The sequence below is a fragment of the Jaculus jaculus genome, chromosome 5 (assembly GCF_020740685.1).
Source record: "Jaculus jaculus isolate mJacJac1 chromosome 5, mJacJac1.mat.Y.cur, whole genome shotgun sequence".
In the NCBI taxonomy this organism is placed as follows: Eukaryota; Metazoa; Chordata; class Mammalia; order Rodentia; family Dipodidae; genus Jaculus; species Jaculus jaculus.
In genome coordinates, this window is record NC_059106.1 from 69,348,632 (window position 1) to 69,368,740 (window position 20,109).

The 20,109-nt window shown below is 45.5% G+C and overlaps 2 protein-coding genes across 8 annotated transcripts in view; one reads left to right on the forward strand and one right to left on the reverse strand.

Moving 5' to 3' along the window:
* Positions 1-1,773, forward strand: part of Kiaa0319l (KIAA0319 like) — a 142,546-nt gene extending 140,773 nt beyond the window's left edge. For 3 of the 4 annotated variants that reach the window (XM_045150723.1, XM_045150721.1, XM_045150724.1), the window contains exon 21: positions 520-1,773. In XM_045150723.1, the coding sequence (XP_045006658.1) occupies positions 520-707 (188 nt within the window). In that variant the 3' untranslated portion in view covers positions 708-1,773. The remainder of the gene's footprint in view (positions 1-519) is intronic. The other variant, XM_045150722.1, reaches the window with a different exon arrangement.
* A 13,042-nt stretch (positions 1,774-14,815) lies between these two features.
* The window catches only part of Zmym4 (zinc finger MYM-type containing 4), a 152,877-nt gene continuing 147,583 nt past the window's right edge, over positions 14,816-20,109 (reverse strand). For all 4 annotated transcript variants that reach the window (XM_045149031.1, XM_045149029.1, XM_045149033.1 and 1 more), the window contains 2 exons: positions 18,336-18,465; positions 14,816-16,765 (listed from right to left, as the gene is read on the reverse strand). In XM_045149031.1, coding sequence (XP_045004966.1) covers positions 16,558-16,765; positions 18,336-18,465 — 338 coding nt within the window. In that variant the 3' untranslated portion in view covers positions 14,816-16,557. The remainder of the gene's footprint in view (positions 16,766-18,335; positions 18,466-20,109) is intronic.

Consider the following 20,109-nt stretch of genomic DNA (forward strand, 5'->3'; position numbering starts at 1 on the left):
GGCTGGTGTGTTCTGGTGAGCTGGGTGTTGAAGAGTCCCACTTCAGTCAAGCCCTCTCATGTCTAGTGCCCACCCAGTGAGCAGGGCAGATAGACAGTTCTGTGGAGCAAGAGGGCACCCTCATGCTGTCAGGGTCACAGTGCCCACAGTGAACCAGGAGACTGGCAGTGAGCTCATTGTCCAGGGCCCAAATTCTCTATTTTCCTGTCTCCCACCTTGCTCTACCCACTTTGCAAAGCAACATGTAAAATATTCCAAATGTAACAGGAAAAAGAATGCCATGGGGTGGTGCCAGCCAAAGCTCCCAGGCCCAGAAGTGGAGCCCAGGTCTGATCTTCAGGCTGTCTTTTCTGTGACTTCCCTCTGTGGACTGCTCTAGCCGCCAGGACCACCTTCTACTTGCCCTCCCAGTTTGCAGAGAGAGAAGCTTGGCTTTCCTCTCTAGGCCAAGTTGAGACCAGGCTTTGGCTCAGGCCTGGGAAGTTGTCTCCTGACACTGGCTGCTCATCTTTCTTGCAGGCATCAAGCAGAAAGGCCCCATGCTGAGCAGTAGCCTGATGCACTCAGAGTCAGAACTGGACAGCGATGACGCCATCTTCACGTGGCCAGATCGAGAGAAAGGCAAACTCCTGCATGGTCAGAATGGCTCTGTGCCCAATGGGCAAACCCCATTGAAGTCCAGGAGCCCACGGGAGGAGATTTTGTAGCCCTCTGGTCTGTCCCCTCAGAGTATGGGTTGGCAGTGCCAGAGCCCAGAGCACCTCCAAGCTGGTTCCCTGCCTCCCGGGTGTGCGGGCAGCTGCTCTCCCAGCATGTGCTGGTCACTCCATCCCAACAGCTCCCTCCTGAATTGCTGGTACTTGAATCCACAGACTCTGCAGGAACCCGTGAACGAAGCTGTGAATGAAGAGGTTTCTTCTTTAGTCCTGTTGGTAGGCCCCCAAAATATTCCCACCTCAGGGCCTCCAGTTTTGCACACCTCTCCCTTCCCCCAGCCAAAGGGTTAGACACAGCAGCCTCTGGTCTGTCATCCGGGCTGTAACAGTGCTGCTGGGTCCAGAGCTCTCCAAGGCCGCCCTGATTCCAGGGCTCTGGCGCTGAGCACGTACTTTATTTCCTGTCTGGGACAGCGCAGCCCTGGGTGAGACCAAGAGGAATCCCCGTCACTACTGACGCTGGCATGGTACTGTAGAAATGCTGTCTGGCCCCTAACACTGGAGCCCACTTACCAACTGGCTGTTTCAGGGATGCAGGACGGGCCAGGGAGCTGGGGATTGCTGGCTATGGGGGACGATATGTGAAAAGCACCCAGCAGGATGCAGTTGCCCCCCCCACCCCCCCGCCTTTCTCTGACCAGCATCTGCTGCTGCAGGCTCAGGCCACCACTCCATGTCCCCAGAAGAGACAGCCACACAGACTGGAATGTTGTGGCATGAGAGGGCATGGGTGTGACTGCTTTACTGTGGGTGGTCTCCTCCCCGGCCCTCCACTGGTGTCTTTTCTCGGGGTCTCTTGCACATGTGGGCATTGAGTTAGCACGTGCACAAAAGTTCCTCCCAGGGCTCTTGGCTGCTCACAAGGCAACTCTGACTTGGAGACTTTCAGCTCCTTGAAGACTTCTGAATCCCTCGGGCCCTGCCACTGATAACCTGCCACGGTATCCGGTGATTTGAGGACTGGAGCTTTGAGGGAGTAACTTTTTAAGCAGATTTACAATTTGTACTACTATACTACTGTCTGTTGTGAGATGATTAAACATGCTATTTAATGGTGTGTCTGCCTACCAAGTGTGCCATTCACGCTACATCTCTGACCCATGGCACAGGGCCCACCACTGGTGAAGACCTGCAAGACCATCATCTCAGGTCTGCTGTCGTGGGTGGATTTGCACCACCTGAGTCCTGCCAGGCCATGACTACCCTTTGGCATATAGAGAATACATATGTTCTTTCTTCCCATACCCTTTGGCAACTCAAAAATGATTCATGTCCATCTGGGGCCAAACTGAGGGACACACTGTACTAAGGCCCATGGTAGTCTGAGGAATTTTTGGTCAATGTTACTCCCTTTTGGGTTCCCAAATCAGCTGGTGTTGAGCACATCCCCAAATGTGTGTGTTCCTTCTTGATGGCTTGTGGAATGTTTGCCTGGCATGTGCCACAGGAAGAAGGTTGGGCTTCCAAGAAAGGAAAAGGAGAGGGGCTGCTAAGTAGTAATCAGCTGAACCCCCGCACAAAGCCTAGCTGCGCGGGGGCAGCAGTGGTCCCAGTTTTTAGGTCCGAAGTTGAGGCACTGATAGGAAGTGACTCAGCCCATAGAGAACTCAGGTCAAGCCGAGCCCCAGATCAGCGCCTCTCCAATGTTAGCACAAAACGTCCTGTCACACTCAGTAGTGACATGGCCCGGATTATGGATTATGATGGTGCGGCTGGTCCAGGCCCACACCAAGGACCTCCAGGTGAGACACGCATACTCAGTGCTACTGCACGGGAGGTCACAGATGTGAACACGAAAATTCAGACAGGGTGGGCTCAAATTGCCAACGGGCTGGAGTGATGGGGCGGGACAGGCAGTGCTGCTGCCTAAACATGGCCACAGCAGGCAGGCTGGGAAGTGGAGGGCACTAGGAGTGGCAGATGGGAAGCATTCGGCCTGGCAGCAGGCAGTATGAAAGGGTAGAGGTGACAAGGAGTTGGTGAGTCTGGTGACGGAGAATAGCTCTGAAGGATTCAAGACACAGCCACAGGCAGTGGCTACTGGCGTTGGAGGGAGACTTCTCCCAGCCTCGCCTACATCTTGTTGATCCAACCACAAACCAGTGAAGGATTTATTTTTCTAACAGCTTCAGAAAAGAAAATAAGTTTTCATCTCTTCTCCAGAAAAGGGAAGAAAAAACAGGCTCAGAGCTGATGCTACTGTCCAGGCTTGGTCTTAGATTAGACTTGAGAAGACTGTCACATCCTCAGTCCAATCTAAACATGAGGGTTTCGTAGAGACAGCCAGGATGTCCCAGCTCCAGTCTACTTGTCACCCATAGTAGCTCTTCTGAAGTAGTGCTGAATCTCAGGAACTTGTAAACCTGTGCCTTGGCCAAGTTTATCTCGCCAAAGGTCTCCTGGTGTTTCTCCAGTGACTGGGAAGGTGGCCAGCAGTCTCCGGGAGGCTGTGATCCTCAGAGCCCTGAGGTTGGTAGGCTCCAGCCAGACCCTCTCTTCTGGGGAAGTGAGGTGGACTCTCCCATTTCCCTGTGGTCATCAGGGCCAGGAGTTGCAGGGGTCCCTGCCTGCATGTGAGAGGACAAGGTGTGACAGCTAGGAACCATTTGCCCACACAATGAGACTGAGCCTCATGGAGCCCCCAACCTCCTTTGCAGGCCTTGTTCTGGTTGGGTTGCAGATCCTGTATGCTCTCTGGTCATTTGGGCCACTTAGTGCCCCATCTACTTCTCTTGCCTTTCATTTGAGGCTGTGCTAGAGTGGGTCGCTTGTCCAATGTTTAGGACAAGGCTGTGGCTGTCCACTTTTCTGCCACACATGGCCTAGTCAGGTTGTCGACTTGCCCACACACCACCCAAATAGGCCAAACTCCCCCTTGCTGCTCAAGCTTGATGGGAGAGGGTTCTGATTAGGTTCCTCAGTTGCTAGGAACACACCAAAGTTACCCAACATGGGACGGTCAGGCCTTGGCCAGCCTATAACTCAGTCTTTCACACAGATGTGGTGTCACCCCTGCTGGCATGTTACTAATGTCCTCGACTCCCACCTTCCTGGGTATAATTTATTTTCTCTTGCTTCCACTCAGTCACGGATATTCTCATGCACGGACACTGGTGGTTCTCACTCTGGCTACCAACAAGAATCACAAGAGAGCTTTAAGATCACACTCAAGTCTACATCCCTGAAATGCCAGATTCTCTTATCTGGAAAAAAACAATGTACACTTCAGCATTTCAAAACACCAATGTGAGGGCTGGAGAGATGGCTTAGCGGTTAAGCACTTGCTTATGAAGCCTAAGGACCCCAGTTCGAGGCTCGGTTCCCCAGGACCCACGTTAGCCAGATGCATGAGGGGGCGCAAGCATCTGGAGTTCGTTTGCAGTGGCTGGAAGCCCTGGCATGCCCGTTCTCTCTCCCTCCCCCTCTCTCTCTCTCTCTCTCTCTCTCTCTCTCTCTCTCTCTGCCTTGAACTCACTCTGTCTGTAGCTCTCAAGTAAATAAATAAAAATTTTTTTTTAATGTAAAAAAAAAAAAAGCACCAATGTGAGCTTACCCAATGTTGTGTATTCCTGGTCCCACTTCAGAGGATGGGCAGCCCTTCAGAGTGTGCCCACAGACACAGCACCGAGCCAGCCAGCACCAACGGAAGCCTGGCAGGAAAGGCCAGGAGCACAGGAGGGGAACACAGGCTGACAGCCTAGGAACGTGATGCTAGAGCTGCTCAAAGGAAGACACCGGTTGAAAGGTGGAAGGTGGCATGTCTTCCTTGTACCGCTCCCTCCTGTCCGCCTGACAGTGCCAAGAGGATGCGACCTGTGAAGTTCCAGCTATGCTATGTGGATGGGATTGAAAGTAAAAGCTAATAAAATGCAAGGTGCAGGCAGCAGTGGTGACTAAAGTTAAAGTTCTGTAAAGTCCTTTCATAGGAGAAAATTACTAACTAGATATTATAACATCTAAACCATCTAAGAGAAAAAATTGTTTCAACCAGTCAGAAAACAGAAATTGGAGGGTCTCACCATAGCCAGGCATAGAAGCTAATACCCTCAAGAGGCTGAGGCAGTTTTTTTTTCTTCAAAATTTTTTTATTAATATCTTCCGTGATTATAAAAACAATCCCATAATGCCCTCCTTCCCCCCACTTTCCCCTTTGAAACTCCATTTTCCATATTCCCTCCCCATCTCAATCAGTCTCTCTTTTATCTTGATGTCGTGATCTTTCCTCCTAGTATGATGGTCTTGTGTAGGTAGCGTCAGGCACTGTGAGGTCATGGATATCCAGGCCATTTTGTGTCTGGGGGGAGCACGTTGTAAGGAATCCTACCCTTCCTTTGGCTCTTACATTCTTTCTGCCATCTCTTTCGCAATGGACCCTGAGCCTTGGAAGAGGTGATAGAGATATTATAGTGCTGAGTACTTCTGTTACTTCTTTCCAGCACCATGGTGCTTTCTGAGTCATCCCAAGGTCACTGGCATATGAAAATAGAAGATTCTCTACCAAAAGTGAGAGTAGCATTAATCTAAGGGTATGAACATTAAGAGAAGTGCTTACTGGGCAGTTTAATGAGCATAGTATATACATTTAGCCAGGCAGCAGCAGACGTTACACCCCTCGGGCTCATGACTACCTGTTTTAAGTTTTCAGTATCAGGGATGTATTCCTTCCCATGGAGTGGGCCTCCAGTCAAATTAGAGGGCAGTTGGTTTCCACCATGACACCCGTTGGCTCATTTGGTCTGGCTGGCCAAATATAAAGCTTGCAGTGTCCACTGCTGAGTATCTTCACTGGTGATTTCTCTTTCTCCCATTGAACTGCATGCAGAATGGCTTCTTCCAGCTTTCTGTCAGCTGGTTGAGGCAGTTTTAAAGCAAATACTCCCAAAAGAAGTGGACAAATTGGGTATAACTGTAAATCTCTGCTTACTAGAGAAACTTTGAAAGTATAACATAGAAAGATTGCAAATGCAGGGACAATAGAAGATGGAACTTTGGTTCCTATTAAGATAATGAAAAAGCTACTGGTTCCTTTCCCCAAAGATTAGAAAGCCTAACAAACCCAAATCAACCAAACAAAAAGATTTCCCTTGGACTGGAGAGATGGTTCAATGGTTAAGGCATTTGCCTACAAAATCTAAGGATCTGGGTTTGATTCCCCAGAACGCATGTAACCAGATGCACAAAATGGTACATGCATTTGGAGTTTGTAGTGGCTAGATGGCATATACATTCTATCTCTCTCCTCAATCTCTCTCTCTCTCTCTCTCTCTCTCTCTCCCTCCCTCCCTCCCTCCCTTCCTCCCTCTCCCTCTCCTTGCAAATAAGTAAATAAAAATAGGGCTGGATAAATTGCTCAGCAGTTAAGGTGCTTTCCAGCAAAGCCAAAGGACCCAGGTTTGATTCCCCAGTACCCATCCCACATCAAGCCAGCTGCACATGGTGGTGCATGTGTCTGGAGTTTGTTTGCAGTAGCTGAAAGCCCTGGTATACCTATTCTCTCTGTCTGCCTCTTTCTCTCTCTCCCTCTAAAATAATAATAAATAAAATATTTTAAAATATAAATAATAATAACTTAAAAACTATTTCCCTTAAATTTTGTAAGACTTATGGTTACCATAGCTTGCAAGTCAAGGCAGACCTACTTGTGGTCCAGTTACTGGCAACAATTGGATCATCTCAGGTGGGCTGAAGACTTTGCTGGGGGAGGATACTGGAGGGGCCTGGCATCTAGGAACTGTCCTCCTGTGCTTCTGCTTCTCTCAGGTATGAAGAGCAGGTACAGTGCAGACACTGGCTTTGGCCTTTCACTGAAATACTACAAGGCAGGCAGAGCTGGGGCCAAGAGACAACAGCAGCTTACTCGGATGCTACCTGGAGTGATGGCAAGTGAACAAACACTATCCAGACCAAGAACTCAAAACCAGACAAAAGAAAAAAAAAATGTCAGGCAAAAGAAATAGACAGGGACATCACCCATTTGAGACAGAAATAAGAACCACATGAAAATATTGTTTGAAAAATAAAATGAGAGCTGGGTGTGGTGGCGCACCCCTGTGAGGCAGACGTAGGAGGATCACCAAGAGTTGGAGGCCATCCTGAGACTACAGAGTGAATTTCAGGTCAGCCTGGGCTAGAGTGAGACCCTACCTCAAAAAACAAACAAAAAAAAAAAAAAAAAAACGAATGGGACAGAAGGACAGACACAGCTCAAAAACAATGAATTTGAATATCACAGCTGGACGCAGTTCCAAGCCAGCCTGGGCTACATGACACCCTGTCTCTATAAAAGCAAGATAAAAACATTTACAAGAAGGCAATAAAAAATACTCTGGGGGCTAGAGAGATGGCTTAGTGGTTAAGTCTCTTGCCTGCAAAACCTAAGGACTCATATTTGACTCTCCAGATCCCAGGTAAGACAGACATACAAGGTGATGCAAGTGTGCAGGGTTGCACGTGCAACAAAATGGCACTCATGTCTGGAGTTCAATTGCAGTGGCTGGAGCCCCTGGCATGTCAATTCTCTCTCTCTCTGTTGCCTTCTCTTTCTCTGATAAAAATAATAATAATAGGACTTCCAGTTAGGATGGCAGCATAGGAACAACAAAAAAGCCTACGGCGGGCTGGAGAGATGGCTTAGTGGTTAAGCGCTTGCCTGTGAAGCCTAAGGACCCTGGTTCAAGGCTTGGTTCCCCAGGTCCCACGTTAGCCAGATGCACAAGGGGGCGCACACTTCTGGAGTTTGTTTGCAGAGGCTGGAAGCCCTGGCGCGCCCATTCTCTCTCTCTCCCTCTATCTGTCTTTCTCTCAATGTCTGTCGCTCTCAAATAAATAAATAAATAAAATGAACCAAAAATTAAAAAAAAAAAGCCTACGGGATCAAAAGCAAAAAATTAAAAAAAAAAAAACAGCAAAATACACTCTTCTACTAACAAGTGAAGGTGATAAGAAATTATCAAGCTGGGCGTGGTGGTGCATGCCTTTAATCCCAGCACTGGGAGGCAGAGGTACGAGGATTGCTGTTGAGTTCGAGACCACCCTCAGACTCTAGTGAATTCCAGGTCAGCCTGGGCTAGAGTGAGACCCTACCTCAAAAAAAAAAAAAAAAAAAAGAAAAGAAAAAGAAAAAATTATCAACTGCAGCAGAGAAGTAGGAGAGAGCCAGAGCATCTAGAGTCCACAGAAGCAGGCAGAAGCGGCTCCAGCAGCACCAGCACCAGGTCTGCACGGACACAGCTACCAGGCTCGGCCTGAGCTGCAGGAAAAGCCAGGTGAGGGGATTTTCCACTCACACCAGCCTCCTCGCAAACTCAACAAACAGGAAGGGAGGACGGCAGGGACCAACAGAGTGGCTCATGAAGAAGAGAATCACAAGGACCAGCGGGAGAACTTCAGCCATCCCCCATAGTCTTTCCTCCCCCATCACCAGTGCAAGCACCAGAGACCTGGGGAAGGGAGCTCACCTACACAGCACCTGGCACAGGCGATTAGAGCAATGATTGAGCGACCCAGCCAGCCTACCTGAGCCCACAGCGCAGCAAAGAGGGACCCAAGAGGGTACGCAGCACAATTGAGATGGAAGCCATCCCAAAAGGTAACTGGGATTACACCAGGTCAGTACTCGCCAAATAAGCCTGGTATAGGCTTAAATTGGAAGTGCTAATTGCACCTTCCGTGTCAGAGTAAATTATATGTTAAATCTGATGGATGGTCAGATTTGCCATCTTAAGCTATATTTTGGGCTTGTCATTTGTTGCTTCCTGATTTATAGTGCCATTGCAGCCCATTGCTGAGGCTCTTGGTTTCCCACCAGGAATAGATGGTAAGATCCTATTGCTGAAGATTCCACATACTAAGGCTGCAAGGTCACTGAGAAATCCTGCTGGAACTGAGCTGAAAACCTTCTTCATGTAGACCAGCTGACAGAAAGCTGGAACAAGCTATGCTGCATGCAGTTCAATGGGTGAGAGAGATATCACCAGCAGAGAAACTCAACAGTGGACACTGCAAGCCTTAAAATTTGTCAGCCAGACCAAATGATCTGACAGGTGCAATAGTGGCACATCTGTCATGGAGGAAACCAACTGCCCTCTAAGTGGACTGGAGGCCTGCTGCATGGGAGGGAATACATCCCTGATACTGAAACCTACAACAGAAGTCATAAGCCTGAGGGGTGTAACGTCTGCTGCTGTCTGGCTAAATGTATATGCTATGCTTATCAAACTGCCCTGTAATTATTTTTTTTCCTTTTTTTTTTTTTCCAGGTAGGGTTTCACTCCAGTTCAGACTGACCTAGAATTTACCATGTAGTCTCAGGGTGGTCTTGAACACACAGCTATCCTCCTACCTCTGACTCCCGAGTGCTGGGATTAAAGGCGTGCGCCACCATGCCCGGCTAGTACTTCTCTGAATGTTCATAGCCATATATTAATGTTACTCTCACTTTTGGTTAGAGAAGCTTCTCTTTCAGATAGCAGTGACCTTGGGATGGCTCAGAAGGCATCATGGCGCTGAGAAGTGACAGAGGAGTGCTCAGCACTGAAATATCTCTATCACACCTTCCAAAGCTAAGGGCCCATTGTGGAAGAGGTGGTGGAAAGAATGTAAGAGCCAAAGGAAGAATAGGACTCCTTACAACATGCTCCTCCAGACACAAAATGGCCTGGATATCCATGACCTCACAGTGCCTGACACTACCTACACTAGACCATCATAATAGGAGGAAAAGATGATGACATCAAAATAAAAGAAAGACTGATTGAGAGGGGGAGGGGATATGATGGTAAATGGAGTTTCAAAGGGGCAAGTGGGGGGAGGGAGGGAATTAACCATGGGTTGTGGTCTACAATTATGGAAATTGTCAATAAAAAAATTTCAATGGCTGGAGAGAAGGCTTAGTGGTTAACGCGCTTGCCTGCAAAGCCAAAGGACCCAGGTTCAATTCACCAGGACCCACGAAAGCCAAATGTACAAGGTGGCACATCGCATGCATCTGCAGTTCATTTGCAGTGGCTGGAAGCCTGGTTGGTCCAAGTATACGTATGTGCCCATTCTCTCTCTCTCTTTCTCAGCCTCTTTCCCTCTCTCAAATAAATGAAAAAAATATATAAAATATAGAATAAATTTCAAAAATTAAAAATAATAAAAATACTCTGGAGCTGGGCATGGTGTCACATGCTTTTAATGCTAGCACTTGGAAGACAGAGGAAGACTGCCATGAGTTTGAGGCTACCCTGAGATAACATAGTGAATTCTAGGTCAGCCTGGGCTTGAGTGAGACCCAACCTGAGGATAAAAAACAAAACTCTGGGAGATTCTCCAGTTGAGCTGCCTATACGTGCTGCACTGTGCTCGAGACTCTCTGAGGGATGCAGCTGCTTTTGAGTCATCTATCCCTCCTGTAAGCAACCCCTCACTCTGCTCTGTAACCCCAATAAACTCAGTGTACACACACACACATACACACACACAGAGAGAGAGAGAGGGGGGGGGGGGGAGAAAGAATGGGCACACCAGAGCTTCCAGCCACTGCAAATGAACTCCAGATCCATGTGCCCCCTTGTGCATCTGGCTAATGTGGGTCCTGGGGAATCGAACTGGGGCCTTTGGCTTTGCAGGCAAGCACTTTAACGGATAAGCCATCCCTCCAGCCCTCACACCAGTCCTTTTCTATGTAAAGCAACCCTGCACAAATTTTTCAGGACACTGCCCTAATAGCAAGCCTCTCACACAAACTACTTCTAGCTCAGTCCAGGCAAAGGTCTTTCTCACCCTCATAAGCCAAACCTCACAGGCCATAGTTCTTATTGCATTCAGGTCTTTCAACTCTGGCCAGAATAGTTCATCAAGCTGTACTTACAGCAGTGCAAGGTGTCTCTTAGGTCACATTCTTCTTGAAAATCAGCTCCAAAAGGCCAAAAGTAACATAGGTTTCTAGCAGTAACAACCCCACTCATCTGGTGCCAACTTTACTGTTGTAGTCAGGTTTGCATTGCTAGCAGAAAACACCCACCCAAGAGCAGCTTGTGGGGTGGGGGGAGGGGCCTATTTTGCCTTCAGACTCAAGAGGACCCTCCATGATGTCAGGGTAAAATGATGGCATGTGTGGAGGGTGGACATTAACTCCTCACCAACACCAGGTGGACAACAGCAACAGGAGGATGTGCCAAATACTGGCATGAGGAAGCTGGTTATAACACCCATAAGCCTGTCCCCAATAATACTTGGCCTCCAGGCTTTAATTCCCAAATTTACATCAGCTGGGGAGATGGCATTCAGAACACCTAATGTGGGATACACCAGGCATGGTGACACATGCCTTTAATTCCAGCTCTTGGGAAGGCATAATTAGGAGGGTTGCTGTGATTTTGAAGCCACCCTGAGATTGCATAGTGAATTCTGGGTCAGCCTGAGCTAGAGCAAGACCCTACCTGTGTGTGTGGGTGGGATAGTGTGTGTGTGCTTATGTATATACATATATGAGTATATATATATATGTATGTGTGTGTGTGTGTGTATACACATACATATACACACATACATACAGGGACATGGGTAAATATTTAATTTTTATATTTGGTGAGGGGTGGGGCAAACATGAAATAAGCAAATTTTTTTTTTTTAATTTATTTGAGAGTGACAGACACAGAAAGACAGATAGAGGGAGAGAGAGAGAATGGGCACGCCAGGGCTTCCAGCCTCTGCAAGCGAACTCCAGACACGTGCGCCCCCTTGTGCATCTGGCTAACGTGGGACCTGGGGAACCGAGCCTTGAACCGGGGTCCTTAGGCTTCACAGGCAAGTGCTTAACTGCTAAGCCATCTCTCCAGCCCAAAATAAGCAGATTTTTTTGGAGGGAATTTCAAGGTAGGGTCTCACTCTAGTCAAGGTTGACCTGGAATTCACCATGTAGTCTCAGGCTGGCCTCAAATTCAGCAACCCTCCTACCCTACCCTCCTCAGTGCTGGGATTAAAGCTATGCACCACAATGCTGGTGTTTAAGTCCTTTCTAGAATTGATACACAGATCTACATTTACTTTTTTCTAGCCCAGGCTGATCTGGAATTCACTATGTAGTCTCAGGGTGGCGATGAACTCTCGGCGATCCTCTGCCTCCCAAGTGCTGGGATTAAAGACATGCACCACCACGCCCAGACTACTTGTTTTTATAAATATACTGGGTAAGTAGAACTCCAAAGCCTGTGATCTTTCCAGTATGTAGTAATGTCTCGTAATTAAATTTCTTCTCAATGATGATAAGCAAGGGTAATGATGGGTATTAAGTAGATTGAATGAACGGGGAATATTAGTGCTTAATACTTTCCTCAACTTCCAACCTTTCACCACAAAGGGATCTTTGTACTTACACAGAAAACTAAAATTGATTTAACAGAAAACTGGTATTTATTCATAGAAATTCTTTTCACTTTACTTTTTGGGAAACTCCTGTTTTACAAACTTATGTCACAGGACATGTAGAAAATAGTCTACATGCAGCCACGCACTGTGGTGTATGCCCGTAATTCCAGTACTCAGCAAGCAGGAGAATTACAGGTTTGAGGCCAGCCTGGTCTATATTGTGAATTCCAGGCCAGCCAAGGCTACATAGCAAGACCCTGTCTCAAGAAAAGATGTCTCCAAAAAATAGGTGGTGGTGCTTGAAATATAGCCAGCGGTTAAGGTGCTTGCCTGCAAAGCCTAAGGGCCCAGGTTCAAATCCCCAGTACCCATGTAAAGCCAGATGCACAAAACAGCATGTGTCTGGAGGACCTGACACACACTCACACTGCTTCTTTCTCTTATAAATAAATTAAAAAAGTATTTCTGTAGGGGTAGAGGGATGGCTTAGCAGTTAAGGCACTTGCTTGTGAAGCCTAAGGGCCCAGGTTCAATTCCCCAGGACCCACATATGCCAGATGCACAAGGTGGCACACGTTTGGGTTTGTTTGCAGTGGCTGAGGCCCTGGCACACCAATTCTCTCATTAAAAAAAACCTTTTTTTAAAAAGCCAGTTAGAAAAATAAAATGTAAACTGGACATGGTGGCACATGCCTTTAATTGCAGCACTCAGAAGAGGTTGGAGGATCTCTGTGAGTTTGAGGCCACTCTGAGACTACATAGTGACTTCCAGGTCAGCCTGGGCTAGAGTGAGACCCTACCTCAAAAAAAACAAAAAAAAAAAAGTAGCCTGGTGTGGTAGTACACGTTTTTAATCCCAGCACTCGGGAGGCAGAGGGGGTAGGATCACAGTGAGTTAAAGGCCACCCTGAGATTACATAGTGAATTACAGGTCAGCCTGGGCAAGAGCATGACCCTACCTTGAAAAAAAAAAAAAGTACCTGGAATTTGGTGGCATATTTGTCGCACAATACTAAAATCCCCCAAGGGACTAAGAAAATAACACTAATCCTCATATTCCCAATTTAAGTATGTATTTTTACCTAAGGGTAAACAAACAAACCCTTTTTTAAAAAAAACTTTTAATTTTATCTTTGGTTTGTTTTTTTTTAAATTTTTATTTATTTATTTGAGAGCGACAGACACAGAGAGAGACAGATAGAGGGAGAGAGAGAATGGGCGCGCCATTCAGCCTCTGCAAACGAACTCCAGACGTGTGCGCCCCCTTGTGCATCTGGCTAACGTGGGACCTGGGGAACCGAGCCTCGAACCAGGGTCCTTAGGCTTCACAGGCAAGCGCTTAACCGCTAAGCCATCTCTCCAGCCCTATTTTTGGTTTTTCAAGGTAAGGTCTCACTTTGGCTCAGGCTGACCTGGAATTCACTATGTAGCCTCAGGGTGGCCTTGAACTCCTGGTGATCTTCCTACCTCTGCCTCCCAAGTGCTGGGTTAAAGGTGTGCGCCACCATGCCCGGCTTAAATTTTTTTTTTTTCTTTTTGAGGCAGGGTCTCATTATAGCCCAGACTTACCTGGAACTCACTCTGGAGTATACAGCCTGGCCTCAAACACATGGCCATCCTCCTACTTTATTCTCCCAAGGACTGGAATTAAAGGCATGCATATTTATGTACCTGTATTTGTGTGGGTGCTAAGGTTTCCTGTCCCTGAAACCAATACCAGATATTAGTGTAACTTGTTGCATCTGGCTTTATGTGGATACTACGGAATTACCTGGACCAGCAGGCTTTGCAGGAAAGCACCTTTATTCACTAAACCATCTCTCTCCCTAGCCCTGACCTTAAATTCTTGACCCTCTGACCTTCATACTTCCCAGGTGCTTAGGACTTTAGGTGTGAGCCGCCATGCCTGATTCATATTTATTGTTCTGATCGTTTTAAAACTGGTATGGTTGAAGTACTGCAAAATTTGTAAATATCAAAGCCCCCAGGCCTGAAAGGTTACATATGTGATACCTGGTATTTCTAGCTGTTGGTACTTTAAAAGTAGCTCAAAGTTACCTAAAAATGGAAACATGTCTTTGGATAGAAATAAAAGAAAGCAACTGAAAGACTTTGCAGTAAAACGTTTACTGAACTGAATAAAAAACGAAATAATTTCTTCCCTGAAAATTGACTTTGTATCTCTTGTACCATACCAATAAGGTCAAATAGAAAAATATAAAGTTCTTTCAAGGCATAAAGAAAAACTCACCCATGAAATACAAATATACTATTTTATTCTAAGGGAATATTTCTGTGGTTTCTGAAAAGAGAAAATTCAAATGTAGATAAAGACTAAAATAACAGCAGGGATGATTTAATGTTTCTCTTTTTGTTTGTTCGTGGTTGTTTTTTTTTTTTTTCCTCCCCTGGGAAAAGACATAATTTTACACAATTTTAATAAATTTTTTAAAAAACAAGTAATCGAACACAACAAACAGCTAGACTTATGAGGAATGATGATTAAGCATTCTGTTCTCTCAGGAATGAGTTTAGGTTCTGGGCGACTGTGCACTAACATGCGGTGGGATCCTGATGCAGTCGTTCATCCGGGTCGTGGTTGTTCTCTGTTACAAGATACACACTGTTTCTTTCTGGCATTTTATAACAATTTTTTCTACTATGCTAACAGTATTTGTTTTTCATACAACAATAGATGGGGACCATGTTAGTCTTTATACAAATCATTAAGTCGTACAATGGGACTATTACACCTGATATTTCTGGATGGTTTATTGGCAGACTTGTTAGACATCCAATTGCTTTTCCTCCAATCAAACAAGGTCTAGAAGTATGAAGTTTCCCAGTCAGAAGTGACAAACACAAACGGATTTCATCATACAGAATTGGGGTAGATTTACTTCTTCCACACAGTTCTTGGTGACAAAAATATTGTTGCAAGCAGAAGAACAGAACCATCAAGTACACAATGTCAAAAGGGTATTTTAAAATTTTGTTGTATTTATTTAAAAACAAAAACAAACCACTTGCTACCCCCACCTAAAATATGGGACATACTGCAAGTCTTTTACGGTTAAACTAAGAATCGTTTTGACTTCTCTGAATTTTACTGTACGTTCAAATTAAGTTCAATTAAAAAGTTCTGTAAGTGGCCAAAATCACTGAAAGTCTTGATTCAAAATTCTGTGGGGAAGAAACCGAGACTGGAAATGGGGGGACAGGACTGATGGCGCCGTACATGGCCATGACTCTCAACCCTCACGCACCCACTAGGACAGCTGGAGTCCGGGACACTGCTGTAAGAAGACCTGCTTACGGATGTGCTACACAATCAGTGTCTTTGTACCCCACCCCCAGAATCCCTATTCTCAAGTTCCTCAGGGTAACAACGTCATCTTCCCGATGCTTTACACAGGAACATAACAAGACCTTTCCTACCAGCGCTGGGATTGCTATGTAATACTGTGTCTCTGCGGAGTCCCCACAGGTTTGCCGGAGTTAAGAAGACTCATCCACTTGAAATGACAAGGGCCTCCAAAAACTGGTACAAAGGACAATTAAGAATCCTTTGGGAACTAAAAAGGCAAAACAATGGGAGAAAAGCTGCCATTGGGGAAAAAAAAAACAGAAAACAAAAGGAGAGCCCCCACTTCTGTGCTCCATAGCTCGGGCTAGGAGAGCAGCGATAAAGGCCTGCACCCAGAGAAGTGGGTATTTTAGGGTTTTCTACAAACATTTCAAGACACTTGGGGTCTAACGGGCTACACAGATCTTCTGTGTATGTAATTAGTTTGTGGAATATCATCCTCTTTACCTTCAATTACCCACATCCAGGCCCACAGCTGAGAAGGCTAGACTCAGCAAAGTGGACGGTTCAGAGCCACTGCTACAGTGACAGCAGTGAAGGACACTGTCCTGATGAAAGGGGCCTGTGGTGGGAGTACCAGAAGCTTCTGTCCTTTTCATAATTGGCATGGCAGTGAAAATCAATCAAGACCACTTCATGATCATTTTAAAAAGTTGAGATTTTTTTTTTTTAATTGGATCTTCAAGGCTGGGTCCCACTGTTCTCATCTGATATGGACTTCTCCCCTGATCTTTATAGAGGGCTCGCTTAACTAGCTTACTGCAGCCAAGGTCTCACTCCAAAGTTACCTCTCTAAGGTCTAAGGTTACTATGGTAGAGTTTTATACAACTTTCCTTAAAAATATTCCACAATTTGTTATTCCCAAACAAAATAAGATTATGCACCACTCAGAGAAATTGGTTAGTCATTCGAAGGTGTCTATGAACTCTATCATTGCCACATTCTTAGTTCATATTCCTTCCCTCAGTTCTCATTTGTACATCCACACTGTGGTTCAGAAGTCATCTGCTTTCCAGTGTCTCCTAAGAGGACTTGGATTTACACATCTCTTCCCAACAGCAGGATGCCTTCACAGTTTGGTGCGTACTAGCATGTATGAAACTAGGGTCCTGACTTCCATCTTAATCTGACAATTCACCATCAGAGTCTGCAGGTTTGGCTTTGGCAAGCTCTTCATGTACCTCTCTCACCATGAGAATACGCGTGAGCATGGTATCCAGGGTGCCAGGGTCGATTGGGAATGTTGAGTACCACATGGGGCTATTCGGGACACAGGAACGCTCAGGCTGAAGGTAAAACACATCATTCCTCTGCTTCACACTTTCAGAACTATCCACAGAGGAGAAACCAACAAAAGAGAACAGAAAAAAAGAAGGAAAATGAGATCAGAAAATTACAGAAAACACAAACCATTGTCTCAACTTCCCCCACTGTGACTTAAACCCACAGTGACAATTAAGTTCATAGAAATTTCCCTTCCACACTCAACCTGTAACTCTACATTTTTTTCTCAAAAACTCAAGTCATAACAAAACATTAAAAGAAAGAGAGGCTGGCCATGGTGGCACATGCCTTTAATCCCAGCACTCCAGAGGCAGAGGTAGGAGGATCGCTGAGTTCGAGGTTACCCTGAGACTATACAGTAAATTCCAGGCCATCCTGGGCTAATGTGAGACCCTACCTCGAAAAACCAAAAAAAAGCCTGACACTACCTACAGAAGACCATCATAATAGGAGGAAAAGATGATGACATCAAAATAAAAGAGAGACTGATTGAGAGGGGGAGGGGATATGATGGAGAGTGAAGGTTCAAAGGTTAAACGGGGGGGGGAAGGAATAACTATGGGATACTGTTTACAATCATGGAAGTTGTTAATCATAAGAAACAAAAAATAAATAAATAAAAGGACAAAAATTTAATTTTTTTTTTTAAAAGAGGAGAGGTTTGATTCCCCAGTACCCACATAAAGTCAGATGCATAAAGTGGTGCATGTATGAAGTTAGCTTATGGAAGCATAAAACCCTAGCATGCCCATACTATTTCTCCTAAATAATAAATAAAAGTATGTCCCAACACTTGGGAGGCTAAGGTAGGAGTGTCACGAGTTTGAGGTCAGCCTGGGACTACTGAGTGACGTCCAGGTCAGCCTTGGCTAGAAAGAGACTCTGCCTAAAAAAACTAAATAAATAAATAAAACAAAATAAAAACTGGGCTGGAGAGATGGCTTAGCTGTTAAGGTGCTTGCCTTGCAAAGCCTAAGAATGCTTGCTTGAATCTCCAGGTCCCATGCAGCCAGATGCCAATGACACAAGCGGGTAACATCGCACATGTGCACAAGGGGGCACATGCATCTGCAGTTCATTCACAGAGGGTAAAAGGCCCTGGCGTGCACATTCTCTCTCTCTGCCTCTTTCTCAATCTCAAAATAAATAAATAAACAAACAAACAAATAAATAAATAAATAAATAACATAAAAGATCCTCTTACACAGCTTCCTGAGTGCTGGTATTAAAGGCATGAGCCAGGAATGTACAGCAAAATATTTCTTAAAAGCCATTTTTCTATACACAGTCTTAGTAAAACAACTTGTCCTGAGAACTTCTTTTCTAGACAAATAATCATTATAGAGTCCATATTACATAAAAACTGAGCAACACTTGCACAGATCAAGCAAAAACAGGGATTTTGGGGGCAGAGGAGGACACACTGATAAGACATCTGACTTGTTTCTTGGTTTCAAATCTAAGCAGATATGAGAATATTAAAAATGAAATTAAGAGGTAAATTCCTATGTCATAGGTCCTAGGCCAACTATACCCCTGATGTCGAAGCATTTGAAACCCAAGCTCTTCTGAGCTGTGCACAGCATGGAGCCCAGTGCCTAGAAAGATCACTTACCATTTTGACAAGTAAAACTCATAGAGCCGGACAGGGCATCTCAGAGGATTGTCCGTATTCTCTGCCATCTCTACACCCATTGGAACCTCATCATCTTCATTTCGTTTCCTCTTGCCAATAGTTAGTTTATCTTGAGACAGTAAATAATAATCAAAGGTCTGTGTAGAAAAACCTATTTTCACAACACCCAGTGTGCTGTGCTTCACAGCTGGGACCTCTGCTATTCCCCTCTCATTCACTCAACAAATGCTTCCTGAGCTCCGGTGGGGGTCCTCAGGCCTTATTCTAAGGGTTGTCCTGTGATCGTTATTTATGTTCCCTGCTCAAAAGTGGAGTCACAGCTTGGAGAGATGGCTTAGCAGTTAAGGCGCTTGCCTATAAAGCCAAAGGACTCAGGTTTGATTCCCAGAACCCACATAAGCCAGATGCACAGGTGGTATATGTGTCTGGAGTGTGTTTGTACTGGCTGAAGGCCCTGGAAAGCTCATTCTCTCCCCCCTTCACCTTCCATCTCTATCTTCTTTCTCAAAAAATTAAAAAAATAAACTAAAGTGGAGTCACATTGCAGAAGAGACTGAGCTGGTGTATGTCTATATTTGGAGCTTGGCTTTGTGAGTAGACTGGACTAGGTGTATGGTCCCTAAAACAAAAAAGACAAAACCCAAGGTTGCACCTACTCCAGTGTGGTAAGATCTCTTTATCTGAAAATACTTCTCCTGTGAGGCACCTTCACCAGAATTTTAGGTCCTTAGCTCGAGTTTCTTTTCTGTGCTAGCATTTTTTTAAAAATTTATTCATTTTGAGAGAATGACAGAACGAGGTAGAGAGAGACAGATAAAGAAAATGGGTGCACCAGGGCCTCTAGCTGCTGCAAATGAACTCTAGATGCATGTGCCACCTTGTACATCTGGCTTACGTGGGTCTTGGGAAGTTGAACCTGGGTACTTTGGCTTTTGCAGGCAAGCACCTTAATTACTAAGGCATTTCTCCAGCCCTCTGTGCTAGTATTTTTTTAAATTATTTATTTATTTATTTGAGAGCGAAGGACACAGAGAGAAAGATAGAGGGAGAGAGAGAGAATGGGCGCACCAGGGCTTCCAGCCTCTGCAAACGAATTCCAGACGTGTGCGCCCCCTTGTGCATCTGGCTAACATGGGACCTGGGGAACCAAGCCTTGAACCGGGGCCCTTAGGCTTCACAGGCAAGCACTTAACCGCTGAGCCATCTCTCCAGCCCTTCTGTGCTAATATTTTAAGAACTAGCATATTTTTTAGGGAAAAAAAAAATCAGAGTATAGTTGATCATTTAATATAAGAAAAGAACAAACCCATTCTCACCAATGGAGTTTTGCAGAGGTTAAAGGTTATGAGAAAAAGCCAGTATGCAGACATGGAAAGTAGGCCGTTTCCCACTTCTCCATGCAGTCTCAAGAACTCTACTAGGTGTATCTAAGAACCTGAGGAAAAGGGCCCGTGCTCTCTCTCTCTCTCTCTTTATAAGAAACGCCTTTAACTGATAAGCTACTTCCTCAGTCCCCTCCCAGCACTTTTTTTTTTTTTTTTTTTTTGAGGTAGGGTCTCACTCTAGCCCAGGCTGACCTGGAACTCACTCTGTATTCTCAAACTGGCCTCAAACTCACAGCAATACTCCCACCTCTGCCTCCAGAGTGCTGGGATTAAAGGTATATGCCATTACGTATGGCAGAGAGAGACATAGAATGGGTATGCCAGGGCCTCCAGCCGCTTCAAATGAACTCCAGATGCATGTACCACCT